The sequence below is a fragment of the Dryobates pubescens genome, chromosome 32, assembly GCF_014839835.1.
Source record: "Dryobates pubescens isolate bDryPub1 chromosome 32, bDryPub1.pri, whole genome shotgun sequence".
In the NCBI taxonomy this organism is placed as follows: domain Eukaryota; kingdom Metazoa; phylum Chordata; class Aves; order Piciformes; family Picidae; genus Dryobates; species Dryobates pubescens.
This window is the reverse complement of record NC_071643.1, coordinates 7,862,685-7,890,502: the sequence shown is the minus strand read 5'-3', so window position 1 is coordinate 7,890,502 and position 27,818 is coordinate 7,862,685. Positions and strand designations below refer to the sequence as shown.

Genomic DNA, 27,818 nt, shown 5'->3' with positions numbered 1-27,818 from the left:
TATCTTGAAGAAACTTAGTGACTGGATAAAGTTGTAGTAACCATAGGTTGAAGTGAGGGAGGACTTGGGAGTGGAAGAACTCTACAACAGATGTGTCCAAGGCTGAGAGATGAAAGAGGCACAGGTGAATGTCTGGGGAAGCAGATTTAAAACAAAGTCTAATTATGTTTTCATAAATTTGCCTAGAAAGTGTCAGAGTGATTTTGCATGTGCACATCTAAGCATTGGGCTGCCTGAAGCTCAGTTATGTGACTTTGCATGCTGAGAGTTGAGCTTGCACAGCCTTTAGGTGTGTGGAAGTGCCCAAATGAGCGTGCTTTGGAGCTGGCTCCTGAGATTGAAACTGCATAACTTCTGTTTGTAACGCTGCAAGTGATTGTGGGGTGAGAGATTTCCGGAATACTGACTAAATACTTCTTGATTCTTTTTTTAGACGGGGCTTGAATCCACCCCACAGAGTGAAGTCCATCTCAATGACTACTTTCACACAACAGGAAATAGAATTTCTGCAGAAACACGGGAATGAAGTAAGTATTGCTTGGAAATTGTCAAGTGGTTTTGGCACTTTAATATTGAGCTTTAACACACTAAAGGAAAACCATGATTATTTTTTTTTGGTAGCAAAAAGTAAGCAGAAGCCTTTTGAAGCCAGTGTCATTTGAAATGATGCTTCTAAAGAGCTTGTTTCACGTAGGCAGCTGATCATCATAATGTTACGTGTTATTGTCCAACCAGAACATCTAGATTCACATGTTGAGCAATTCTGAACTGGGTTTTCTTTTGCACAAGGCAGTATGCATCTCTCTTTTTTCCTGCCAGCCCAGACCTTGAGACTAGCTGCAGTATTCTTTCCTGAAAGAGTCTACCATGACAAAGTTGTTGCTTGTGCCTGTATTTTCTCGGAGCAGGCTTTAGAAAGCTTTCTAGTAGTTGCAATAGCCTCTTTCTTTAATGAAAGTATGTTGGTGTTGAAGGCTCTTAGAGGAAGGAAAGGGAGAATGTTTTTCCTCTGAAGTCTGCTATTGTAAGTGGCAATATGTTTAGAGTAGCATGGGGCAACTTTGAAGCTTTGTTCTTTGGAATATGAAAACTGAATATGAGATTCATGTTGGATCGACTGTATGGAGACACATGGAACATTTGAACCCTGGATGTGGCTGTTGCTGACTTCATTTGAGGGTGACAGTTGTACACTATAATGTACTATGTAGCACTGAGGATTTGGGAGGCAGCTTTTGCTTCTGTTCTGTATTAGTGTAAATTCTGTTTCACTTGAATTGGATTGGTATTTAGTAGAACTATTGGTTGAAGACCACGCAGTGGCTAATTGACATGTTCATGTGAAGCTTTGTGGGGATAAATCCCATCATTAGCTGAGAATTAACTTGTCTAAACTCGGCCCATTCATAACTGTTAGGTTGAGGAATGGAAATAAGTAACAATGGTGGTGTTTTTTTTCTACCCTGGTAAATGTGTTGTTGAAATGGCTGTTAGGGGCTGATTCCTCCAGACAAAGCCAGAACAAGGTCTGAACTCTTAGAGACACAACAAAATACTTTTAATGGCTTTGCTGTTTTTTTGGAATTGTTTTGTCATATCAAAGCTGTCTAACATTGTGTATGTATGTACATATAGCATATGTACATGTAGCATATGCTTAGCATACTGCTGACATTTTGCACAGGAAGCATAATAAAGAATCTTTTGTGTGTTGAAATGTAGTATGTTGATGTTGCTTTGCCTAAGATTAGGTTGTGAATTCCTGCTTTGCTTCAAACTTTGTAAGTGTGAAGGAAGATGTGTGTGTACTTCCCTCCATACCTGCATCTGTGTTAATTTCAGTTTTTCCTTAAATCTGGAAAGACTAGAGGGTGTCATCAGTTTGGTTTTCTTTTTTCCCCCTTTTTTTTTCCCCCCAGATGTGTAGCCTACAGTGATCCCTACTCAGCTGACTAGCGTAGTTGTCCTTCCCACTAGAGATCTGACTGGTCTGCCAATCGTAATGGCTTAGTTGATAAATAATTTATTATTGACATAAGCTCCCAGAACTCTGCAATGCTGTGCTACACTTCAAAAGCAAGGGTCTGTCTTTGTAGTACTTATTCCCCTCAAGTATTGCAGTGCTTTAAATGAGCTACCTCATAAATGAAGGTGCCCTCCTGAGTTTAGTTTTGGGGTTTTGGATACTTTGGTACCTTAATTCTAAAGTAACACTAAGTGGATATTTGTAATTGCAGATGGTAGGTTTGACAGGTGTGCAAACACTGAACAGAAGATGTACTGCTTTAAACACTGCTAGAAGTTTAAAGCCTAATTAAACATGTTTTCACTTGTCATGCTGTGTGCTGCATTTAGTTAAGTGCTTTGTTTTCTCTTGCTGTTATTGGACTTTGGAGTACTCCTGCAGATAAGATGAAGTTTTGGGCAGATGAAGGGTAAACTGTCTAATATTTTGGAGTGTGGACATATAAAGTATGGTCACTGAATGGCTTAAAAATTTTAACCTTCAGTTGTTTTAATTCTGCAGCTATATATTAAAGAGTCAACTTTCTGCAATCTGGTGTGCTTAGCATCCATTTTTCTGCAGCTTGTAAAGTAATTTAATTCCCTCTCTGTCCTCCCAGTCATTCTCCAACATGGCCAAGGTCTCTGTGGTAAGCTGTCTTGCTTGGAGATGAAGTACAATAGGGAACTTGTTCTGAATAGAAAAGAAAATGACAAGAAATCTTCCCTGAGATAAGGTAGCTATTAGGGTGGTGAGTTGTTCTTAGAGGAAGTTTTCCACTCTCCTTCAAAAAGTGTTTCTAAGGTCAGTGTATTGTATGAGGTTCTCAAAAAATAAAGAACTCCCCTAAAGTGTCTTTCTGGTACAGTTAAGTTAAACTTCTTGGGAGAGGAGTATTTACTACTTCACATACAGTAAAGAGATCTTTATTAGAAGACATCTATATTTTGGTGTTGCTTATTCATCTGCAGGTGTAAATAATGTCCGGGCTCTGGTCTTGTTAACGTCGGAATTAGCTCACTTTCACAGCCAGAATGGAGACCTCTTCTGTCTGACTTTGCAGAGCCTTCTGAGGTCCTTTTGAAGGATAAAGTCAATTCTGACTCACTGGGTAGGATTTTTACCCCTTTCATTCTCCTCACTAAGAGCAGTGTGAAGTATTTTTCACACTTTTCATATTGGGAATAATGAGGAGAGGGTGTCATGGAGATGGTCCTGTTTGAATAGTCCTCAAACGCCACTCGGTTTGATTAGGCTGCTGCTTTAGTGTAACGGTAGTAGAAAGTGACCTCACTGTTTGCAGAAAGTGGGGGTGGTACTCATCTCATGTTGCCATTGGGGTTGTGAATATTGATTCTGAAGCTGGACAATAGTATTAGGAGGCAGTGTGGTTACAGATGTGAAAACTGCCAGGCACTTTACAACCTTTCCAGATAGTCTGTTCTAATGTGCATGGGTGGAAGAAAATGATTTGGGTGGTCATGTATTTGGAAAAGGAGGGGTAACTCTGGGGACAAAGGCCATGTGTATCCAAGATGTGAGATGAACACTGTCTGGGTATGCTCAGGTGCTTGGGATTAGTTGAAGAGTCCTTGGGGGTTTTTTGTGCCGTTCTTTCTGACTCTTTGATTAGCACCTGGGCAGGTAGCAGTTTTCCACAGAGCTCTTGAACTGGTAGCAGTGTATGGCTGCTGCAGAGCTGATGTTTGGCCTAAACAAAGTGCCCTAGAAACTTCTTTGCTATGGAAGGTGGCCTAGAAATCCTGGAGTGGAAAGAGCAGAAGTAAGCTGGAGCTGATGAGTCCTGACAGCGTGAGCTGTGCAGTCAGGTGTCCTTGTAGTTGTGTCCCTGGCTCTGCTAATACGATCTAGAGATAGGTGAGCTGATTGTGTGCAGGGCGGTCTCTGTTAGCAGGATTTACCAGCTGGAACTCTGACCTTGTGAAACCAACTATATCTTTTGGACCCAAACTGCCTTTGAAATCAGTATACTGGCAGCATGAAATTCTTTTAACCTACAGAGATTAATGAATAATATTGACATCGTAAGTGCTGAATTACTGAACAAAGCTGTAACTTGCTTACACAAGGGAACAGTTTCCAAATCTTTCTTCCTGTGGTGAGTGTTATGTTTTGGAACATAGTTTTGTTGTGTGGTAATATGTAGTTCTTTGCAAGGTCAGCATTACATTTGGTGCATAACTGAGGATATCTTACTAGGGGGAGGAAGAGAAGAAATCTAATGTGGCACATGCTAAAATCCTGAAAGGTAATACCTTTTTAAATGAGACTGGTGTGCAGTCTTCCTATGTAGTGATATATCTGGGGCTAAAGAGTGCCATAGATCCAGTAGTGTGCCTTTTCCTAGTGTCTACCAGAGGTACTTGTCATGTTACAGCTTTTCCTTGCCATGCTGCCCTCAGTGCGTACAAGGGCAGGTGACTTCTTGATCAAAATCCTAATTTTGCTGGCCTTGCTGAATTTTTATGATGCAAACTTGCATGACTCTGCTAACAGGAGTTTCTGGAGTCTGGTGGCTCTGTGTTGTGTAAGCAGAAGGCTTTTGTCTCTCCCATATCCGCCTTCCCACACTGGAGATGTGTATCAGTGCGATAGTTGTGCCACGCTGAAGTGTTGTTTGGTAGCTGAAACGTATGGCAATGGAAGAGAAATAACTGAAACCTCAGAACTGCTCAGGCTTGCTGCAAAATTTGATGGATATTGCTGTTTTTCTTTCTTTCTTGGAAATTTTCTGAGTGTGCCTATTCTTCCCCACCTTCCCAACTCTGTTAAAAAAAAACATAAGAAACAAGAAGCACCCCAAAAGCCAAACACTTGTGGAAAACAGGTAAGTTTCTGCTGTTCTTAGCCTTTAAAGCCCTGCCTGGAACTCCTGAAAGCATAGGATGCTCTTAGACTGGATTTTAAACCAGAAGCCTTTCTGGTCAACTCTTTGTGGAGTACCAGATGTGCAGTGACTGGGATGAATTCTTTGTTCCTTTCTGCCAAAGCTGATAACAAGGGTAATTACTTAAACTGCAGGACTACAAATGTAGAGTGGGAAACAAGATAGGTAGAGGCAGTTCTAAGAAAGTTTCTTCCTCAAATAGAGTAGCTGCTGAATGCAGATGGAGGGAAACCAATGACATGAAGAGAAATATAGGTGAAGATGTTATTATAACATGGAATATGCACTTGGCCCAATTTCCCCTCTCAATGATATATTTAAGTTGTGGTAACTCACAGCTTCTGCCTTGCTACCTCATGGGTTTTTATCTAGGTCAGGGTGAGTAGGTTGAAGCTGGTTGTGATTCTCTTTCCCTCTTGGCTTCACATTGTACTTACTGATCTAATTCTGAACTTCCAGTATTTAGTTGCCAACTGCCTAATGACATCCCTTGCAGGACTGGAGCTTGTTGGCAGAGAACAAGTGCTGTTCTACCCAAACCAGTTGAAAAAAGGATTCACATGAGCTTTTAAACTTCATGAAGATAACTGCTGGATTTTGTTTTCCACTTATTGTTACCTGACAAGAGACAACTTTGCTTTTTTGTGGTCCTTGCAGCTCCCACAGTGTAGTAGAGACCAGCCAGACTTCAGTGTCTTGCTTCTGACAACCCTTCAATGAAAGCAGGCTGGCAAAAGCTGCATATGCTTGATCATTCTGACTTCAGTGCTGTCTCTATGTTTTAGTGTAATTGTGGTTTTGATGCTGTTTCCCCCCCTTTGTGCTACATTGGTGAACCAGTGGGACATGGGGGTAATTATACTTTTCAGGGACAGTGGACAATGACTATGGATTGTTGGATGTGTTCCACTGTTTCTAGGGGCTTCTACATTACTTGAATGTTTACTCTTGGCTCCAGCTTGCCTGACTCTTCTCTGAACAGAGCATTTTGTTTAATAGAGCTTGGTTATCAAAAGGAGGAGTAGAACAAGGACTTCGGTGAGTGAACATAGCTTTTGAGCAGAGGCTTATTTGTGCAGAAAGGACAACACTAATATTAAATGGCTGAACAAGAGTATCCCCAAGAAGGATTTCAGAAAGACACAGAATTTTTAGGCTGGGTACCTTAGGAGCAATGTTGTTTAACTTTGTGGCAAGTTGGGATTCATTCTTAGTGTGTTGTCTGTAACTGCAAAGGAAGGAGTGATTTTGCTAAAATGGAGCTTATGATAAACCATGAAACTTGAACAGTAGCATTTTCTAAGTCAGCTCTGCAGTCTGATCTGTGTGGATTAGTCGAGGTGTTTTTGAAATACAGGCTCTTTGGAATGTCAGGTCATGTTTTTCAAAGCATATAGTCAGAATTTTTGCTGCTCCTGAAAATGACTTCCTCTTTTTCTCCAATAGCACGTTTGTATTAGAAAAACTAAGAATAAAATTGCATGTTTAGTATACCAACTGGTTGCTTAAAGCTCAGTTGCATGCACATTTATATGCCCTTGACTTCCTTTTTGCACTTGTTCCTCTATGTCCTGCTAGTAATTAGCTGGCCGAGAGTCAGCGTGTATAGTGAATGAGACAGGTGGAACACAGCGCTGAAGCTTGTGTTGAAATGTGGCAGCTGAAGTTCCTCATCTGATATTTTTTTTGGTACATTTCCACTAATTTTTTTTTGTCACAATCTTTTAGTATCTCAAGTGTTGTCAAATTCAGATAGTTGGATTTAAAAGGTGTGATTGGTGGGGAGCAGTCTGGGTACTGAAGATGTAAGTGCGGAGCAATCATTCCTTGCCATAACTCAGCATACAGCTTAAATTTCCTTCATCTTGATCATCAGTGACTTTTAAACAGCTTTGAAATAAAAAACTGTGACTACCTTGTTAGTAAAATACTCACATTTCTCACAGTGAGCTTTTCTTTGCATAAGATTCAGTACTTTTAGCAACTTACTTATAGACTATGGAAAGATAACTGTTTGTAAATGTGAGTTCTGTCCCTGACAATTCTGTAAGTTAATTCCAGTTTGGATGTTGTCCTATGGTATTTCACAGCACACTGCCATTGGCTTTGTTGTAGATAGCTGAAAATTGTGTATTACGGCTTGCTGGAAGCATAATCAATGCAGTATTGTGGGTCCCTGTCAAGTCAGATGATGGTAACAGAAGTATAGCTAGAAAGGGCATACAGGTCACAAGCAGACAAGGACAGACAAGGGGCCTTTGATTGTGTTCTGAATGCTTGCTTGGAACGGCTGCTGATGTTCAAAGCATTGTGTGATACTTCATACAGAAGCAGACAAAACTCTGCCTTTCAGCTGTTCTTGTGTGATATTACAGCTTTATGAAATTAGGCTGTCTAAAGGACTTGCCTATATGTAAGACTTGTAAGAAATTGTACTTTCTCTGAGAGCTGTTTAGGTGAAGGAAGATGTCATTTGCGTGTCTGGAGCAGCAAAGTAAATGTTTTAACTTGTGTTTGTACAGCCACTTGCCGTTGAACTGACACAATGAGAGCTTGCTGAAGCCTGTGTGACTGTTTGGGTTCTTGAGCTTAATGCTGTGTGGTGGTGTGTGCTGCCCATTAGTAAAGCTGCTCTCTGTGCAACCAGTAATGAGAAGCAATAAAGAGTCCCTTGCAGGTTTAATGAAATAAATTATAATAGTGACTTAAGGCACTGTTCAGTTATTGCTGCTTTTGTGTTTAGGTATTTAGAAGAAATTAGTTGCTTCAGGAAATACTTTTGGAAGCTTGTTTCCTGCAGTTTTGCAGGAATTGCAGTACAGTGCAGGAATTGATGCCTTGCATCATTTGAAACCAACGATGTGTTGGTCCTCCTTCCTACCTACTTGCATATTCATGGAGCTCTTATCTACTGTAGCTGGTAAATGATCTAAAGTCACACAGGACCTCATTTTTTGCGTTCTCCCAGAAATTGATTGTACTGCCCAGGAAGGCTTGAGACTGATGTGGAATTGTTTGTTCTTTTCCCTCCTTATTTGGAATTCTTAAATACTGTGGGGTAAAGGTGAAATGGCAGACTGGGAAGGAGAAAGGTGAAAAACTGGATTGTGGTTTGACTGTTGTTGTGAGTTGATCCCAGTACAGGTTTCAGTGGTACTAATGACATGGTAATTGTGATGAGTTTCTTTGATGTGACTTGGGTGGTAGGAGGAGGGGAAGTAATGTAATGGCCTGATGTGGGTGGGGAGGAGGACTTTTTCCTTCCTTCAATAGCACATCTTGGGCTGGGTGTGAGCTGATCATCACAATACAGCCCTCAGTGTTAACTCTGCTTGGTGCAGGGTCATGTAGGGGCTGTGTTTCTGCTTGTCTGAAATTTGGCACAGTGTACTCACCAATCCAAAGTAAGGAGAGACTACTGCTGGCCCACCTCAAGCTATCCAATGCAGACGTTCAAAGCTATACCCATAGATGTTCTGACTTTATACATTTTGTCAGCAAAACACAGGGCTTAGGTGCAAGATTGTTACCACTAAAACAGTGCTTCATGCTATTGGCATTTGGGTTGGAACAGACTGTTTGGACCAAGTTTGTATCTTCTGACTCTGAAGAGGTTATAAAAAAATACCTTCAGTTTCATTCCATCTAGTACCATATTGCAAATAATGACTGTTGAAATATACAACTCTCATCACTCCATTGAACTTAACCCTTTTGTAAAGTACAGTTGCTGATTGAATGCTGACTAGCTGAGTGTATTTGAAGTAGAAACTACTGACCTGATCTTTAAATCACTATTTGGAGCTATCCTTTGATCATTACATCTGTTTCATGTTGTCCCTGTCCAGTAGATGACAATAAGGACTGGAGCATTGGACAAGCAAGCAGGCTGAAAAAATATTGGAGAGATTAAGTATGAAATACATAGTTGTGCTTGCTATCTCATCTCTAGTCCTGAACAATGTTTGAAATCACCTGAAGATTTGTCATATTAGACAGCTAGTGCTTCCAAAGATGCTAATTTAGCTGGTCAGGTGAAGAAGAAAAACTTTTCTGGGGAAAATGATGTAGTGGGGGTAAAACAGCCTTCCCCTTGATTCGTCAGAAAGAGCTTGTGCAGTTCTTAATTGTTAGAGCAGTGTGCTTCCTCTGAAATTTCTGAGACTGTGCTGAAAACCTGACACTGTTGCAGGAAGAGAGGGCAGCATTTGTGGGAGGCCTGTAAGGGAGATGGTCAGATTTATCTCAGGGTGTGAGAAGGATGTTATCACAAACAAAGCTTTGGGCTTCCCTTCTGTAAAAAAAAAACTGTTTTGAAATGGCAGAGTCTACTGTTAGAGGGTAGCAATTGTTTGGTATATGATTTGAGTGTGTACCCAGGTTACTTGCAGAGCAGTCCTAAGTGCTTGAAGAAAATGTTTGAAGTGTGACAGCTCCTGTGGCTTGTTGAGTTTTGAGAAGTCACCTTTCTTAGTGATTGAAGCTGGACATACTGAGAATATTGCAAGTGCTTCAACTTTTCATGCTCACTGCAATTGGAAAGTTTAAACAGAGCAAGAATACTTTTCACCCATTCTCACCCCTTCACTCAAATGAAATGTGTATGATTCCATAGCAACTGCATCATGGTGAGGAAGACTCTTAAAGTTCTTATGCCCAGGATTTGTAAATGCTTAACTTGAGTTCCTTTAAAAAACAGCCTCTGGGTTTGTGGCACATGAAATCTGTTTAAACCCTGGAAAAAAGGTAAGGGAATGTGTAGAATTAGGGGATGGAGAAGAATCTTAGAGATCACAAGTAGAAATCAGGTGCTTTGCCCCTTTTTGAGTACATACCACAAATATTTTGTAAAGAGCAGTGCTTGATGGTGAAATTGGATGCTGGAATTGGCTTGCCCTGCTGCGACAGATGGCCCTACAACTTTAAGGTACTTAGAGTAGTACATGGTGCACCAAGCAGTTGTTAAAGCAGCTCAGCCTGGAATAAAAAGCTTGCAGCCACACACTTTGTGATGGTTTTGTGTATTACAATTGTAAATGTAGATGAGTTTCTAATTAGAATGTTTTGACTGATGAACCTGTGCTGTCTTTTTTTTTTGTAAGGTGTGCAAACAGATTTGGCTAGGCCTATTTGATGACAGATCATCAGCAATTCCAGACTTCAGGGATCCACAGAAAGTAAAGGAATTTCTACAGGAAAAATATGAAAAGAAAAGATGGTAAGATAGCTTTACAGCTATAAGGTTTGCTTCTATGATAAGAAGTGAAGATGGGCTCTTCTCATGTTCTTGGATGTGCTTACCTTGTGTGCTCCTTGGGCTGGGTTGCACAGCTCTGAAGAAAAGTGATTTCTGGATTTTGTTCAGAGCTCCTACAGGAAACAGAGAAGACCAACTATGTATAAAGAAGTTTCTCAGTGTGTAATTCATGTTGCTGAAACAAAAACGATTGAGGGGGTGTCAGTGTGAAGAAAGGGATTTGCAGGCCTGTATTAGGAGGTAGAAGACATGTGGTTTGTGTTAAATAAGTGCTGTAAAATACTGATGACTTGCAATTCTGGTCTATTTTTTTAAAATATCTGGCATATTTAAGTAATGGGCATTCTGCAGACTGCTGACAGAATTTGTGGCATGGTCAGTGGTTAAAATAACTGATCTCCAGTTCTCACACTTAACTCTTAGGAATGCTAAGCTGTTAAACTTGTCAAAACCATTGCTCTATTTGAACACAGGTATGTTCCTCCAGAGCAAGCAAAGGTGGTGGCATCAGTCCATGCATCCATATCTGGGTCTTCTGCTAGTAGTACAAGCAGCACACCTGAAATGAAGCCTCTCAAATCTCTCTTGGGAGAAGCTGCACCCACACTGCACTTAAACAAGGGCACACCTAGCCAAGTGAGTAGTGACAAGAGTTGCAGAGCACAGAACTCTGCAGCGGGGTTTTCCAAGAATTCTTGCAGTAGCAACTGCTGCCTGACAGTATGATCACTAAACCAGCGTTATCCTGTGTATTTTGTTGAAGCATGCTGGTGTTTGCAGATCAGATTTTAAAATAAGCTTGTTTCTATTGAACACAGAGGGTGTTTTTCATTAATGCTTTTCAGCAAGCAGGATTTTCCAGTGTGGTTGATAAGTTCAACTGTATTTGCTTAAATGTCTCTGAGGTTTGAATCTGATGTGGTATATTTTTTTGTGGTGTGATGTTTTTTCATTTGAAACAGTGAAATTCTGATTAGTAATGAACCTGGATTGAGAGCAAGTGTTCATTATTACTTGCTGTGCCTCCTGTAATTGTCTCATCAGGTGCCATTCAGGAACAGTCCATATGGTGTTCTGTAAAGCCAAACAGTACTACAGACTTCTATTCTGGAGGAAGCAGGTTTTAGCTAACCTGTAGAATATGGACAGCTCTGGACTGCACCTCTTAAGACTCAGAATAGAAATTGGGGCAGAGTGCAGCCTTGCCTTGAAGTTGCTAAATTCTTCTCTCCCCATACTGAATTTTAAACGTGTTTTCAGAATGCAGTGAAATTCAGTTTTATTGCATGTATTAGTACAGTATTTTCAGTTTTAAATACATAATTTTGAAGTTCCTTCTGTTCTATTGTTGCATTTCCTTTTAATCCATGGGAATCTGCTGCAAAGTTCCTTTAAAAGCTACCATAGTACCATAAGCAGAGTGTCCTGCTCATATTGCAGCAGGAGGGCCCATGCTGTATGCAGCATCATGAAATTGAGGAATAAATGGCTTGTTAAATGTCTTGAGTCTATCCTTCTAGTATTTTTGCAACAGTTTGGTAAAACACTTTTTGTCTTAGCTAATTGAAATGTTGTTTGTAGTCTCCTGTTGTAGTTCGATCTCAAGGACAGCAGCAACAGGAAAAAAAGCAATTTGACCTCCTCAGTGACCTTGGCTCAGATATCTTTGCTGCTGCTCCTCCTCAGTCACCTGCTACAGCAAATTTTGCTAATTTTGCACACTTTAACAGTCACACAGGTAAGTATTCTGAGCAATGTGGCCTTGTTAATGATATAACATGTAGTTTTTTGTTTTCTGTGGCTTCAGACTAAACTTCCTAAGGTACATGTAATTTTCTGCCTTGAGAATGTTGCATTGTTCAAGATTTCCTTTTGGTTTTTATAAGGATAGGTTGAAGACACACAGGCAGATAATCCTTTTTGAAGTGGGAGCTGCTATAGCTGTTTTCTATGATATATATGATTAGACTCTGCCTACTTCAGATTCTTTGGGTAGAGAGGATGAGTAACAGAAGGTAGGGAGAAGCTGATATCAGACCTTCAATTTTCTCACTGAAAATTATTAGGAAGAGCATTTATGGAAAGAAAGCAGATACAGAAACTTCAAGGGAGTTCAAATGCATTGATGAACTGTCAGTTGGTTAAAAGAAAAGCAAAGGCTTTCTCAGTTTAAAGAATGATCTCCTCCTTTGTGCGTGTGTTTGAGAAATCTGCATGCTACCCACATTGGTAGTACTCTAGTTTGAGGAAGAATAGACATGGTTTGAGCACATGTATTGACTGAGGATGAGGGCAGACCTTACATTCTTCAAGGATGACTTAAGTAAAATATCTTGAGCCTCCAAGTTTTCAGTGGAAGATCTTGAGCCATGGAAATCTATCCTAAAGATCAAGTTGATTCTGTAGTCACTGAAGTATGTTGTTGCTAACTTGCATTGTAATTGTGGGGAAGTTCTTTTGCCTGCCCTGTCTGAATGGGCTTTTCATCATTTTTTTTTGGAGAGAAACTGATGATGCTTAGCCAGTGGGAGTAAGAGAGATTTGTTGCTGAAATTGCTCTGAATTTGTTGACAGCTGAGAGGAAACATCATGGAGGGGAGGAATGGGACAAACTATCAAGGCTTCCTCAAAGTTACCTTTCAGTAAAAAATTGTGAAATAATTGGCTGAGTTCAGTTACACAAAATAAGAATTGCCTTTGCAGAGTGTTTTGTAAAATACTTAACACAGGATTTCAGTTTAATCACCTTTTGGGAGGCATATTGAAGTGGGATAACTTGTACTGACTGGCCAGTGTTGTACAGTGCTACTGAAGAAGCTGTGGACAGTGAATTCTTTTTAATGACTTTTCTTTACAAACTTGTTGCTGAATTATTCTACATTTATATACACTCAATTACTCTTGAAGTTTCAGGAGATGAAAATTCCCTTAAATCAGTATTTCAATACTGTGTTCTAAATCTAGGCAAAATTCCACTGCATCTCTGCTGGGTAGTTCCTAAAAAGCATTATGAGCACTCCAGAATATATATAGTGTTACAGAAGAGCCTCTGAATTGCTTGTTGAATTAAGACACAGTCAAAATCTAGAGGAATACTCAGATGTAACTAGTTGGATGTCTCAGTGATTAATCACTGTGATCTCCATGACTCTCTAAATTCTGGAACCCAAAACACTTTCAAGTGTGGTAAATTGGTTCCTAAAAGACACAACCCTGTTTCTGAGCATACAATAGCTGAATGTGTATTGCAGGCTGCTTTGTCAAGGTGTTTGCTGGGGTAAAAGATTTCCAAGGCATGTTCTGTGTGTAGTAACCACAGGGCAGTGTTAAGTGAAAATTGTAACAGACTCTTCTTTGTGGAATGCAGGCAGGGTTGTTCAATCTCCCAGCTTGGGCAAAAGCAAGTTTCCAGTACTCAATTTAAGGAGCTGTATAAACATGTAATTCTTGTTATGGTTTACTGCAGCAGAGGATGGAAGAATGTTTGCTTAGCCCAGGACCACTTTATCAAAGTTTGGAGTGTTCCTGTTTTAGGGCTTGGTTTTAGCTGTGCCTCCAGGGGATGGCCTCTTCTCTTTCCCTTCATGTACACAATGATTAACTAAAGAAATGACTGGAAAGTGACAGTGAATTGAAGGCTTCCAGTAAAAGTGACTGTTTCTGCAACCACAACAATATTTGTGACCTCATGCCAACTAAGTTGGCTCAGGACACTTGCATGTTGAAGTGGACACATGCTTACCTTACATTTACCATCTCTCTTTAATATACCAAGTTCTGTGGCTTCTGCAGAATGAGATTGTGAAGATGATGATAGATCGCTGTGCTCTACCTGCAGTGTACAGACTGGAAACAGTGACAGCAGCGAAGAATTTTTGGCTTGTGTAAATGAACAGAATAGATCTACACAAAAGCTATAAACAGGTGTAGTGACACAGCACAGCTCCATCATGGGCAGCAAGGGAGAAGAGGCCTTACCCAAAAGAAATAAAACAGCGTGACATAGTTATTGTCCTGCAGAGAATTGCTGTCAGTTTTGTAACTGAATATATGTGGTCTTCCTGTTTTGTTTTGCAAAGTTTCATCCCTTTATTCCACACCAGGTACTGCAGATCTCACAGAGGAAACGGTGCAAAGGTTGGGGGGTAGCTTGTGTTGCCATGGCCAGTATTGCCATACCTGAACTGGCTTTAGGCAGCTGGCTTTGTACTGCCTCACTGATCTGCATCACAACAGCAGCTGTAAACCTGTGCAAAGCTGCAATCCCCTGCAGCTCCTTAACCTTTAGGGCCATTCTTGGGTTTCTCTGTGGAGAACTGAATTTTGGAGTTGACAGTGCATCCCTGAAAATACCATCTGCATGTTGTTTCAGGTACAGGAAAGTACAAGTCTTGGTCTTCATCTTTGTGCCAGTCTTGCATAGGTTCAAACTTTACCATGTAAAGCAAGATACATCTGAATGCTCTGCAGAAGAGTTTCAACATGGGCCCACTTGCAAACCATACCTTGTGTCAGGTGATGGAATAAAACTGTTACAAGTGGCCTGTAAGGTAGTAGATTGCAGTTCTTAATCTTGCCTCAAAAGGCTAGATCATTTAAGATTCTTGATTATAGTGTTCTGTTTGTGAGTGGTTGACATGAAAAATATTGCCTCAGTTCTGGGAGTGACTTTATGTACTTAATGCTGTGTGGTCAGCTAAGCATTGGTCTCCAAGTAGCCCCTGTCCGACCAAAGCGTTAGGGTGAAAGCATCGCTTTCATTTTGAAACCAGGTGCAATTTAATTGTAAGTCTGTGCCACTTAGAGCTACTGGTTTAAAACCAAACAAAAAAACCCAAAACCAGACCAACAAACAAGAACAACCAAAAAAAACCCCCCAAAACAACAGAAACCCCCCCCACAAGCCCCCCAAAAATAAACACCCCCCCTAAATACAAAGAATCCCAACCAAGCTGTGAAATTTGAAGCTGAAGTCTGTAGGGTGCTGTTTGAACCAGTACAGATGGTATAATAACAAACTATAATCCTTGTTTATTACAGCTGTTTGAAACTAGATGGGTGTTTAACTTTTATTTGCTCCTATAGCATGGCACAAAAGGGAGGCAAAAGCTGACATTCTCTTTGAAATTGCCTTGGATTTTATTTTGTGGATCCACCCTAGGATGCTGTCTTCTTGACATTGGTATTGATTTCTATATTTCTGTACTCTGGTCTAGTTTACTAAGAATGGAGTTTTCCAGTGAAATTAACTTTATAAATCTCATCAAAACTATTCAAGTGGTGTCAGACTAAACTGACCCAAGGAAGAATCACCTTCTGTATCAGGAATTCAAATTGTCTGTGTTACAAGAGTAGCTTCTAATTTTCTTATTCCCAAAGAAATGTTTGGTTAATCCACAGATTCTAGTTTTGGAAGCAAGTATTTAGCATGATGCCTGCTTTGGGTTCTACAGGTGTACATCTGGCATTGTGTACGTTCTGGCTGGTTTTCCCTGACCACTGCAGACACTTTAGGGTCAGCTCATGCAGTTGTGAGGAGGCCAGAGGTTAACTGGTACAGCTCTGCGCAGGCTACATGTGAAAGCTTGTTCTAAGACAACTTTCAGGTGCAGAATATCATGTTGTGATGATTTGATTTTTTAATTTTATTTTTCATGTTTAATGACAAGAGAGGGGATAACCCTTGGAGGCTGTCACAACCATGGATTCAGTTGCTACATCTGTTTTTGTGTTGACTTCCCATATCATTAACATGTTTTGTTCCTTTGCGGTTTACAGCGCAGAACTCTGCAAACGCAGGTTTTGCAAACTTTGATGCATTTGAACGGTCTAGTGGCTCAAGTAATTTTGGAGGTTTCCCCACAGCAAGTCAGTCTCCTTTTCAGCCCCAAAACACAGGTAGAACTCCTAGCACTTTTGATTAATACTTAATTGAAATAATCCTTACCTTTGTGTTGGAAGGTACTTGAGTTCATTTCTTGCATCTGCCTGCTTTATTGCAACTGTGCTTTCTGAAGCTCTGGGGAAACTCAAAATTAATTCCTTCTGCTTGATGTTGATTTTCTTTTTCCTAATGCTGCTCAGAAGTCTGATTTATGGCACTGTGTGTTAGCTCTACACCTGAAATAACTGACTAGAGTAAATGAGACTGCTTTTGATAAACAATGAATTGACTCAATTGGGTAAGAGAAATGCTTCAGTAGACCCAAAAGCACATTGCTGTACCAAAACCAAAGTGTCTGTGCATAGGTGTGACACATGCGCACACTTCAGTGTGTTTGACTTCATGTGTAGAGCCTATAGCTAAGATTTATTTTGCTTTCCTTTGATTTGATCATGCTTTAGAACTTCTGCTTGAGCTTACACTTGCTGTTTGTTCTTTGGCTGACTGACTTTCTTTTCCTTTTGTTTTTTTTTCTTTTGAGTGTGGTGTCGTTTTAAACTTTTTTCCAAATTTTCTTTCTCCCTTCTTATGTTAACTTTAACCCCCCCACAATTTCTGGCTGTCCAGCGTTCAGAACGCTTTCATCTAGCTGCAGTTTTGGTGAATTTACTTCAGCTTTTCCTCTCCAGGCTGTACACAGTAAGTTCCACGCAGTGGAAAACTCGGCTTGCTTCATCTTGTGCCATTGTAGCGTAGCGTTCTCATGCCTGCCCTTGCGTGCGCGTTAACTTCCTGGTGGTGCTGTCAGACAGTCGTGTGTTCTGTAGTGTGAGTGCAGTCCTCAACCAGCTGCTACAGAAAGTGATACACTTAATGGAACAACGCATTTAAATTTCAGTCTGTGACCTGCCTAGGTTAAATTGTCTGGACACTGAAGAGATGGAAGCTCATGGTTCCATGTTTGAACTGAAGTTCTCTTGTGTGGACCTAAGTCACATCTTTAAAATCGATTTTTATGTATTTCTGATGTCACTGGAGACTTGGTATAAAAAGACCTTTGTTACATCTTCCCCCCCTCTCCTCTTTCCTGTCTGAGAACAGAGAAACAAATTATCACTAAACCTTGGCTTGAAATTGTACTATTTTGGACTTCTAGACACCATTTTTCTGCTTAGAATGCTGACTGACATCTGAAATGGTGAAACATTATACCATCCAGTAAATGCAAATTCATTAGACACGTGTGACAGATTCTGTATTACAGATTCCAAGAAATGCCTGCTTTTCTAGCAAAATATGATTGAAAATGACAGCTAAGAAATAAAATGTAGTTTTCCAGATGGAAGTATGACTGTAATTTGAGCTGTTGAAGTTTGGGGTTCTTTCCCTGGATTGGCAGACTCAAAAATACTGAGGGGAGGGAGAATAAAGTGATGATAACCCAGTGTAACTTTGAATGAAATGGGAAAGGGTTTTAAACATGTGGGGTGGGGCAGAGGAATGCTGCCTCACGAAGAGGTGGGGTTACTGTGCCAGTTGGAAGGACTTTCTCTAGCTTTGGAGTGTTAATCCTGTTCAACTTTATTTGTTACAGGTGGAAGTGCTGGATCGGTCAATGCTAACTTTGCTCACTTTGATAACTTCCCCAAATCCTTCAGTGCTGACTTTGGGGCCTTCAATGCTTCTCAGAGCAACACAACAGCCACTGCAGCTAGTAAAGCTGCAGCGAATAAGCCCAACCTCCAGCCAGCTGACAAATATGCAGCTCTTGCTAACTTAGATAATATCTTCAGTGCAGGGCAAGGTATTAACCTTTATTCTTTAACATGTTTGTTCTCCATGTGTGTACTCACCACAGGCATGGCTGTGTTGTTAAGCAGTGACTGTATTTCAAAATGTCCTTTCTCCAAGTTCAGTGGCATTTCACCTCTGTGTACCCTTAATGTGTAAGGTGTAAGTTATAAGACTAATACCATTCTTAATGATGTCATCACTAGACTGCTTTTTGAAAACTTACTTCCTTTCAAGATAATAACAACTCTCATTGGAGATACCTAAACAATTACTACTGCAGTGATGAAAATACAAGTTTTGTATTGGTGCTGAAGTGAAGGCTCTTGGATGGAGAGCAATAGTTGTTGCAGAGAGCTGCCAAAGCAGCATCAGGAACAGTGTGGCCAGCAGGAGCAGGGAGGTCATTCTGCCCCTGTACACTGCACTGATTAGGCTGCACCTCGAGTACTGTGTCCAGTCTGGGCCCCTCAGTTTAGGAAGGAGGTTGACTTGCTGGAGCAAGTCCAGAGAAGGGCAACGAAGTTGGTGAGGGGCTTGGAGCATAAGCCCTATGAGGAGAGATTGAGGGAGCTGGGGTTGCTTAGCCTGGAGAAGAGGAGACTCAGGGGTGACCTTATTGCTCTCTACAACTACCTGAAGGGAGGTTGTAGACAGGCAGATGTTGGTCTCTTCTCCCAGGCAGCCAGCACCAGAACAAGAGGACACAGTCTCAGGCTGTGCCAGGGGAGGTTTAGATTGGATGTTAGGAAGAAGTTCTAGAGAGAGAGAGTGATTGCCCATTGGAATGGGCTGCCTGGGGAGGTGGTGGAGTCGCCATCATTGGAGGTGTTCAGGAGGAGACTTGATGGGGTGCTTGGTGCCATGGGTTAGTTGATTAGGTGGGTTGGATTAGTTGATGGGTTGGACGTGATGATCTTGAAGGTCTCTTCCAACCTGGTCTGGTCTATTCTAAGATTAGACTGGCTTGCCTTTTTTTTCTTTTATAACTTGTAGTAGTAATGCTTCATGTTTACTTGACTTTAAGGAGAGAAAAATAGTTAGGGAATAAACTTTTTTCTTCTCACATGATGTAGAAAAACTGCTGTTGGTTTGTAATGTACAACTTTGTTCTGAAATGGATTATTTGAGAGTTTGAGTGTCACGTTTTCCAGGGAAGCCACAGCATCTTTGGAGCTTCAGAATATTTCTGTAAGCATGACACTTTCCTAAGAGCTAATGGTTTGTTAAACACATTTTGTTGTATGTCTTTAGTGCATGTCTAATTCTTGAGTCTGAGACTTGAGGGCTGGAGCACCTCCGCTGAGAGGGTTAGAGTTGTTCAGCCTGGAAAGGAAAAGGATCCAGGGAAACCTTAGAGCAGCTTTCCAGCATTTGAAGCAGGGCTATAGGGAAACTGGAGAGGGACTTGTTCAAAAAGGCGTGTAGTAACAGGACGAGGGGTAATCGCTTCAGGATGGAAAAAGCTAGATTCCAATTAGACATTAGGAGGAAACTCATCATGAGGGTGGTGAGGCACTGGAACAGGCTGCCTAGAGAAGTTGTGGAAGCTCCAGCCCTGGAAATGTTGAAAGGCAGGTTGCATGGAGCCTTGATCAAGTTGGTCTAGTAGGAGGTGTCCCTGCCTGTTGCAGGTTGAAACTAGATTATCTTCAAGATCCCTTCCAAACCAAACTGTTCCATGATTCTTTGATTCTATGACTTAAACTGCTCATGAGCTTTGATTTAGTTCTCAGTATTGGTGGGGTAGAAAATAAAACAATTGTTTTTTATCTTGTTTCTTTTCTAGGTGGTAGTGAGCAAGGAAGTGGCTTCAGCACAGCTGTGTCAGCATCAGCAGGGCCTGCGTTGTCAGCCCCGAATCAGTCAAGTCCACCTTCAGACAAGTACGCGGCTCTAGCAGAGCTAGACAGCGTGTTCAGCTGCACAGCAACCTCTAGTAACGCCTATACTGCCACCAGTAACGTCAGCAGGTACTTGTTAGGAGTAGCTGACAACAACAATGTGCAGAAAAGTAGCTTGGAGGTGTTTCTCACATCTGGTTTTATTTCCCTAACTGGGATAGCTTTACATGAATTTAGAGGTACTACTGCAGCCACATCCTTTGTTTTAAATAACAGCAATACCCTCCAGTAGGGTGTTACAAGATAAAAGTAAGAGTACTTTGTCAGCAGAGTGTTCTCTGCCTCTTTTTACTCATTACATGCTAAACCTGTTAGGTGGTAATGCTTTCCTGTACAGGATGCTTGTGTGCACCCTGAAATTCATAGCATGGTCCCTGGCAAATGAAACTTACTCAGATGTTTATAATGTACACAGTGCCAGCCACCTTTTTTTTTGGGGTCATTAAAGCAATAAATGCCAAACACCTGCTATAGCTCTGCTGGGTTCTGCAAGTGCCCCTAAAACTACTGCTTTGCAGCCTTTCTGCTGAGGGTCTCTGTTCAGTGTTCTTTCTCCCATTGTTGGTGGAGATGACTTCTCATTGCTCAGCACTAGTTGTGGTCTCCCCCCCTAGCATCAGGGGCTTGGTTCCTGGCACCAATGAATTGTATTGCAGTTTGCAGACTGCACATAAACATTCCTCTCCTGTTCTACATGCCAACAGTAACTGTAAGTTGTATTTACTTGTGAAACAAGCAGTTCTGACTTCACTGAATGTGTCAATTATTTTCAGCAATGCTTTTGGAACAGTACCCGTGGCTGCTACTGCACAGACACAGCCTGCATCTTCAAGTGTGCCTGCTCCCTTTGGAGGTAGATAAGTGTTACTAACACCTTTTTGTGGACTGTAAGCAGACATATTACTCATATTTAGTTGATAGTGCTGCACTTCACTAGTGATGTTGGAGTGGCTGAGGGATGCCTCAAACGTGCTGTTGTGATACGTTTTTAAGCATTTTATTACCAATTCCTAACTTTTCATGTGGTCTTAGATATTGATGTGTCTCTGTAGAAAAGCTGCATAAACCTAATGTGAGTCAAGCTGTTTTAAAATTACTTTATTTAATAAACTGTCTTTAATCTTTCAGCAACACCTTCCACAAATCCATTTGTAGCTGCCCCTGTTGCCCCAGTGGCACATCCAACAAATCCATTCCAGACCAATAGCCGAGGAGCAACAGGTTAGATTCTTAAACATGTAGTGGTTTGTGCCTATTTTTTGAGGCTTTCATTGATTCTTTTCTTCATAGCTCTGTCATTTCTTCCTTAAAGATTTTCTGTATTACTTGTCTCTAGTCTTTGACATGTTATTTGTCTGTTCACTGTAGAGAGCAATATTTATGGATAGGCTTTAGAAATCAACTTTGGGGTTTCATTTGGTTTTTTTGATAAGTGATGTTTTATATTGGGCTGAGGATATTATTTTCCTGTTCTGGTCCAATCCTGGGACTTCAAATGATGGCCATGAAAAATGCTAATGCTGCCTAAGCTGTTTGTAGTCTTCGTATTACCAGTTGGGTACCTTCCAAGACTATAACCTTGGTTTTGAAGCATGCTTCATAGAAAGTTGCTCTGAAATGAGAGATTTGAAAGCCTTGCTGCTGTGCTGGCATTCTTGGTTTTTGAATTTCTTTATTTCCATGTCCCCAAAACCCTGAAAACCTAAGAGCTGGAGCTCTTTGCCAGTCTGCCAGGACTGTTAGCTCCTTGCCAGTCTGCTTATTCAGTCCGTTGGTGGTGGTCTTTATTTTCCCTTTGGTAGCAGAAAAGAATGCTTGAACAAACATAAGACTGATGAACTACATGAATTTTCTGGGGGAGGATTCTGTAGAATCAATTTCATAGACAATCACTTTTTAAAAAGGCAAGCTTGTACTTTTCTTTAAACCCCTGAAGGTGTATTTAGGTGATTCCTAGATTATGCCAATTCTCCTCTCCAAAGACACTGGTCAATTTTGGCACTTCTAGCCCTTAAATGTAATTCCACAGGTTTAAATCCATTGGTGTGTACATTTTGACAGAGTTGTGCTTTGCTCAGAATTCTATGCAGACTGAGTTAAACTTGACAAAGTTAAAACTTAATTGACCAAACTCATGTCCTCCACTCAAATGACTTGTGTTTTCAGTCCCTTTTGAGATACAGTGGATTTAAAATTGGTCAGGTGTTTAATGCCCCAAATACTTTGCTAAATTTAATCCTATTCCTAACTGTGGTGTTTTGGATCATTTTTAAGATCTTCAGATAAATTTATGGGAGCTCTACCTTCAGCTGCTGCCCTTTGCTTGCAGAGGTACCAACCCTTTGGCAGATAGGCTGATGTTAGGTGCTAGTTTATGGAGAGAATGAATGAGTAAAGATACTATTACACCCCTTTCAGTGTAAGATGTTAAGATTGTAGCTTGTCCTTTAATATTAAGCTTTCTTTCTGCATGAATTTTGCTGGTTTCTTACCTGGGAGATCTGTTTTGTAGCATTTATTTCTAATGGTTTCCATAGCATGACAAGCAATAGATTGAGCTATGAACAAACTGGTACATATGTGTGTATACTGCTCTGTATAACTGAGACATTGCTGTTGAAGTGTGTAAATGATTTGACATTGTCTGGTCTCTTTGTGGCTTCCATAAGGCCTCTCAGGAGCAATTCACTCTCACATATTTCCTCAGGCTCACTTTGGTAGGTTGCCACATTTGGTCTCAAGTTTCTTGTGGCTAGTTGTTCTTGCTTGTCCAAGCTCATTGATAGCTATCTGGTTCTCTGCACGCAGAATTTCAGCAGGCTTTCCAGCTTTTGAACTTGGAGGGGCATGGGCTTTTAGCAATTGGGCCAGGGGAGAGAAGAGCACATACAACCTACAACAACTAAAACAAAACCATTATCGATGTCCTCCATGGTCACAATGAAACACTGACCAGCTGAGTGACTCCTGAAGGTTCTGTGAACAGTAGCTTGATGCCTTTTGGGATATCTTAAGTCTCTGCTTATTTCACTGTGCTGTTTGCTGTTTTAGCAAGATTTCCTATCAAATAGCTTCGTTACTGCCTGAGAGCAATGTTGGTACATCAGCTTTTTTGTGTACTTAGTCAACAGTTTACTTGTGTGTAAAGTCTTGCCCTCGAATACTCTCGGAGTAATTCTTTCAAATTATTAAGATCCATCCATTAAATACATTTTAACCAGTTGGGCTGGCATACAATCTCCTAATGTTTCAAAAGAAACACTGTCTAATGTTGAAATAGAACAAAATGCCTGGTGTGTGTACGAAACCCCCTCCATGTGCTGCTCTTCCTTCCAAGAATTCCTCCCAAAAGACTGAATAATGGTTTTGTTGCTACATTTTTACACTTGATGTGCTGCTGTTTATTTGCTGAAGGCATGTGGAATTGCGTGTGAGCTGTGTGATCATTACTTGAAACGTTCAGCAGAGAATCAGATGAAAAGTTCTGGGTGTTTTTATTTGTTGTTGTAAGTCTTCCCTCAACAGTAAGGGCATTTGCAGTAGGAGCTTTGTGCAAATACTGTGCATGGTGAGAATTTCCTTTGAAGTGACACTGAGGATGGGATGGAGCAAGGGGATGCATGTATCCCTTATGGTTTAGTTGTTGACTTTTAACTTCCTGTTAATGTGGCCTGAAGCAGGAAGATTCTTCAATGCTTTTTCAAAAGGGGAAAACCAGAGGGGTTTGTGCTGCCTGAAAGTGCTTGCTTTTGATGTGGACAGACTTCTACTAAAAAAACCCAAACCCTTGGGAAAGCATCTGATCACATAGAGAGCATTAAAAAATATTTTCCTTCTCAAAGTATCTGAATGTGCTGCATCTAGTACATTTGAAATCACTCTGTTTCTAAAGTGCCAAAGTAAATTATGCACTTAACTGGTGGTGATCCAAGCTGTCAAATCAGCTCAGTGGCTGTAAAAGTTGAACTGAACTTCTTTATGGTCATTGAAGCATTAGGGACCTTTAAGAAAGTTAAAGTGGTATTATAGTAATCTGTCTCATGAAAAAGAAGTGATTTAAGTAATGGTGTTAACTTTGTTTTTTGCCTGCCAGCAGCAACATTTGGTACTGCATCCATGAGCATGCCTGCAGGATTTGGAACTCCTGCCCCCTACAGTCTTCCTACTAGTTACAGTGGCAACTTCCAGCAGCCCACGTTCCCAGCCCAGGCAGCTTTCCCTCAACAGACTGCTTTTGCTCAGCAGCCAAATGGTAGGTCTGTGCATTGCAGATAATCCTGTTTAGAAGTGGAAATGTGGAGAGCATGATCTGCCTATGGTTTAGCAGTAATGGGCATATATTTCTATGTGAACCTAATAATACTATTGATGAGGGGTTCCTAGCTCTGAGCTTGCTGACTTGGCTGTGTGCAATGACGTGACTGAGTTTTTACCATAATCTAATCCTGAAATTGCAGGTATTGCTCTAGGCTTAAAGGAGTTAAATGCAAGAGGTATTGTTTGTCTTAACTTTTCAGGGTGTCTGCAACTGATTATAACACTCTCTTACCTTAGAGTACAGGCAAGAGAAATTGGAAAGTGCTTCCCCCTAAATTTAAATGATGTGATAACACTGACTGTATTGTGTGTAGCATTTGGGAGTGAATTAGCTCCCAGCAGTTGAAGTCAAACACAAAGCTCAGTTGTGTGGTTTCACACTTAGATTTCTGACAGTGTTAAAGTGGGTTCATTGTGCTGATGGTGCAGGCCAAGCTTCCACTTGTGTGGGAGCTGCAGCAAAGAACTTCAAAGACAGGTTACTAGTATTAATATTTTTCATTTATCTTTCCCTGGAGCAGGTTTTGCTGCATTTGGCCAGGCAAAGCCTGTAGTAACTCCTTTTGGACAAGTTGCAGCTGTTGGAGTACCTAGTAACCCTTTTATGGTGAGTTCTTGCATGATAGTAACTTCTGTCTGAAGTGTAATCTTTAGCACTTCGCTTAGACACGGATGTTACTAATATGGGGGTGTTGTTTGCTTCAAATAAGGGGTAGCAGCATGCAGGAGCAGGGAGGTCATTCTGCCCCTGTACACTGCACTGGTTAGGCTGCACCTCAAGTACTGTCTCCAGTTCTGGGCTACTCAGTTTAGGAAGAATGTTGACTTGCTGGAACGAGTCCAGAGAAGGGCAACGAAGTTGGTGCAGGGTTTGGAACACAGCCCTGTGAGGAAAGACTGAGGGAGCTGGGGTTGCTTAGCCTGGAGAAGAGGAGACTCAGGGGTGACCTTATTGCTGGCTACAACTACCTGAAGGGAGGTTGTAGACAGGCGGATGTTGATCTCTTCTCCTAGGCAGCCAGTACCAGAACAAGAGGACACAGTCTCAGGCTGCACCAGGGGAGATTTAGGCTGGAGGTTAGGAGGAAGTTTTACACAGAGAGTGATTGCACATTGGAATGGGCTGCCCGAGGAGGTGGTGGGGTCGCTGTCGCTGGGGGTGTTCAGGGCGAGGCTTGACAGGATGCTTGGTTGCATGGTTTAGTTGATTAGGTGTTGTTGGATGATAGGTTGGACACAATGATCTTGAAGGTCTCTTCCAACCTGGTTTATTCTATTCTAAATACAAGCTGATGTTAGGATGACACAGTATTTGTAAGCTGCTCAAGTCAAACCAGAGGTACTTGTATACCGTTCTCTGGCATCGGTGTAACTTCAGAGACTGCCAAAGAAAATGAAAGCTGCAACATAAACCACAAATATCCTAATAGGTTGCTTTCTTCTTTCTACATTCTCCATTTATGACTTACATTAAGGAAAACGGTCTTGAATGCTTATTTTCTTTTCTCTTTCCCCCAGGCTGGTGCACCAACGGGACAATTTCCAACAGGAAGCTCATCAACCAATCCTTTCTTATAGCCTTATAGACACTTTATCCAAAAGAACTCTTACGTGGTCACATAACATCTCTGCGCCTCTTGCACTGTTGTCTTGTTTCACTGATATTAGCTTTAAACACAAAAGAAGTCTTTAAGAAGTACAAATAAAAGCCTGCATTGTGTACCTTTAAAAAAAAAAAAAAGGAAAAAGAAAAAAAAAAAAAATAAATTGAAACCCCTTCCCCATAAAATACACAAACCCTAAGTCAGTCAACCTCCCACCAGGTAATAATGTGCAAACCAGAGGGCTGTGGTAACATCCTTGAACCTGTGAGCTGGCAGGTGAAGAGTAGCGGTATCATGTATATTGAAATTGGCTAATAAGTTATTGCAGATACCACATTCATTATGCTGCAGTACTGTACATATTTTTCTTAGAAAATAGCTATTTGTGCATATCAGTATTTGTAACTTTAACACATTGTTATGTGAAAAATGTTACTGGGAAATAGATCAGCCACTTTAAGGTGCTGTTGTATCTCTTGGAAGGAAGGAACTGCATCATTTTAACCGTTGACATTGGAAGTCACAAAGTTCAGCTGAAGGTTTGTTCATTTCTCAAAACGTTTTCCTTTCCTAAGAGCTCTTCTATTTATACATGCCTAAATCTCTAATGTTAGAGGGATACCTGTCTGCATAATAAAGCTGATCATGTTTTGCTACAGTTTGCAGGTGAAAAAAAAAATAAATATTAGCAGAAACAATTGTGTAGCATTATTTCTGTGGAGCAGCATCTTGTTGGGTTGCAATGTGCACACCGAGCATCTTGTACACAGATCAGGCCTCAAAGGCATATGCTGCAAGGTGAGTGAAGCTTTACATTTCCACATGCCTCACCAGGATGTGTTTTTGTCCTTGAGATGGAGCTGGCTGTCCTAGCTGAAGTGGCCTGTCGAACAGGGAGATGTTCTGTGAGCCTGGGTTATTGTGACTCAGCTGCTGGATAATGGAGGATGCTGGAAACAGTGAGGAGGAAGTTCCCTGAGAAAAGGTTAGCTGCAGGAGACACAGTTTTGTGGGTAGTGGTTTTTTATTTATTGGAATGTTTCCTGCTATGCTAGAATGGGATTTGTAAAGGTGTGTGGGAAAGGAGTCTGGCTTGTCTAGTCTGGTAGCAAGAAGGGTAATGAGAAATGTAACTGCATCAGAGTAGTTGGTGATGGTGTTCAACTGGCTTAACTTCAAGTATAATACCGAAACGAAGCAAATAATGTAAAGATACTGTGAATGTGAAAACTGTCAGCTTGAAGCTTTCTGACCAGCTGGAGAACAACATTTTAACAGCTTTCAGGATAACAGAGTAAATGATCAGGTTGACCTTTTTGAGAAAAGGATGTCAAAGCCCCTGAGGCAAAGGTGGAAGTTCTCAAAGGTAAGACCTTTCCCTTTTACCTGCCTGAGTATTGGAGCCTGTTGTTCCTCGTGGAGCTCAGCAGTTATATCTGCCTGTAAAAACACTTATATGCCAGTGCTTTTGACTGTTGCCTGCCAGTGCTGGGAGGTGTCATGATGTCTGTATCTTACCTTTGGGATTTTATTTATTTTATTTTGTTTTTTAAGCTTTGGACATCCCAAAGCAGGGGACAGGTGGCTTATACAAGCTGCTTACAGCTGGACTCCTCACTTAACTCTGTTTGTCCTGTTGGTGTATGTGAAGTTAATCCAGACTTGAAGTCTGGTTTTTCCCTTCTTATGGAGACTGCTGGCTGGAGTCTGGTGTATAGTTTAATTCTCAGGGTTCTCTGGGAAGTCCTCTGAACAAATCCCCAGCCAGCAAGGGTTTCCAGGATGTTGGTGGCACCCTTGGTCTCACCACTGTGTTTATCATGGTACAAATGAACAGCACTTGTCTGTGACTGACCTCGCCTAGTTTGGGATAGTAGCACAAATGCAGTAAAGAGGGGAACTGCAAGGATTCAGAAGGGTCTGTAGAACACTTAAACGTGCTTATTGCATGCAACTGCACCAAATCAGCCCAATGTCTACTCAGTGAGATGGGAATGGGAATAGTCCTGTGTTCTAGCCTGATTGTTTGGGCTGTGGCTGTGCTGTATAGCACTGTGGTTATCCACTTTGGAATGTACTGAAGTAGTGTCTTTGGGGAAAAAAGGTTTATTGCTCTTTGTTAACTTGCTTTGAAAATACCTGTAACAA

At 41.1% G+C, this 27,818-nt stretch overlaps 1 protein-coding gene across 9 annotated transcripts in view; it reads left to right on the top strand.

Moving 5' to 3' along the window:
- Nucleotides 1-26,678, top strand: part of AGFG1 (ArfGAP with FG repeats 1) — a 35,584-nt gene extending 8,906 nt beyond the window's left edge. The window contains exons 2-15 of one of the 9 annotated variants that reach the window (XM_054175570.1): nucleotides 434-527; nucleotides 10,016-10,131; nucleotides 10,644-10,806; nucleotides 11,752-11,908; nucleotides 15,949-16,068; nucleotides 16,682-16,753; nucleotides 17,649-17,858; nucleotides 19,635-19,818; nucleotides 20,523-20,602; nucleotides 20,878-20,970; nucleotides 22,419-22,466; nucleotides 23,846-24,001; nucleotides 24,588-24,673; nucleotides 25,585-26,678. In XM_054175570.1, the coding sequence (XP_054031545.1) occupies nucleotides 434-527; nucleotides 10,016-10,131; nucleotides 10,644-10,806; nucleotides 11,752-11,908; nucleotides 15,949-16,068; nucleotides 16,682-16,753; nucleotides 17,649-17,858; nucleotides 19,635-19,818; nucleotides 20,523-20,602; nucleotides 20,878-20,970; nucleotides 22,419-22,466; nucleotides 23,846-24,001; nucleotides 24,588-24,673; nucleotides 25,585-25,644 (1,639 nt within the window). In that variant the 3' untranslated portion in view covers nucleotides 25,645-26,678. Of the gene's footprint in view, nucleotides 1-433; nucleotides 528-10,015; nucleotides 10,132-10,643; nucleotides 10,807-11,751; nucleotides 11,909-15,948; nucleotides 16,069-16,681; nucleotides 16,754-17,648; nucleotides 17,859-19,634; nucleotides 19,819-20,522; nucleotides 20,603-20,877; nucleotides 20,971-22,418; nucleotides 22,467-23,842; nucleotides 24,002-24,587; nucleotides 24,674-25,584 lie in introns of all 9 variants that reach the window. The other 8 variants (XM_054175569.1, XM_054175575.1, XM_054175573.1 and 5 more) reach the window with 8 other exon arrangements.
- The last annotated feature ends 1,140 nt before the right edge of the window (nucleotides 26,679-27,818 follow it).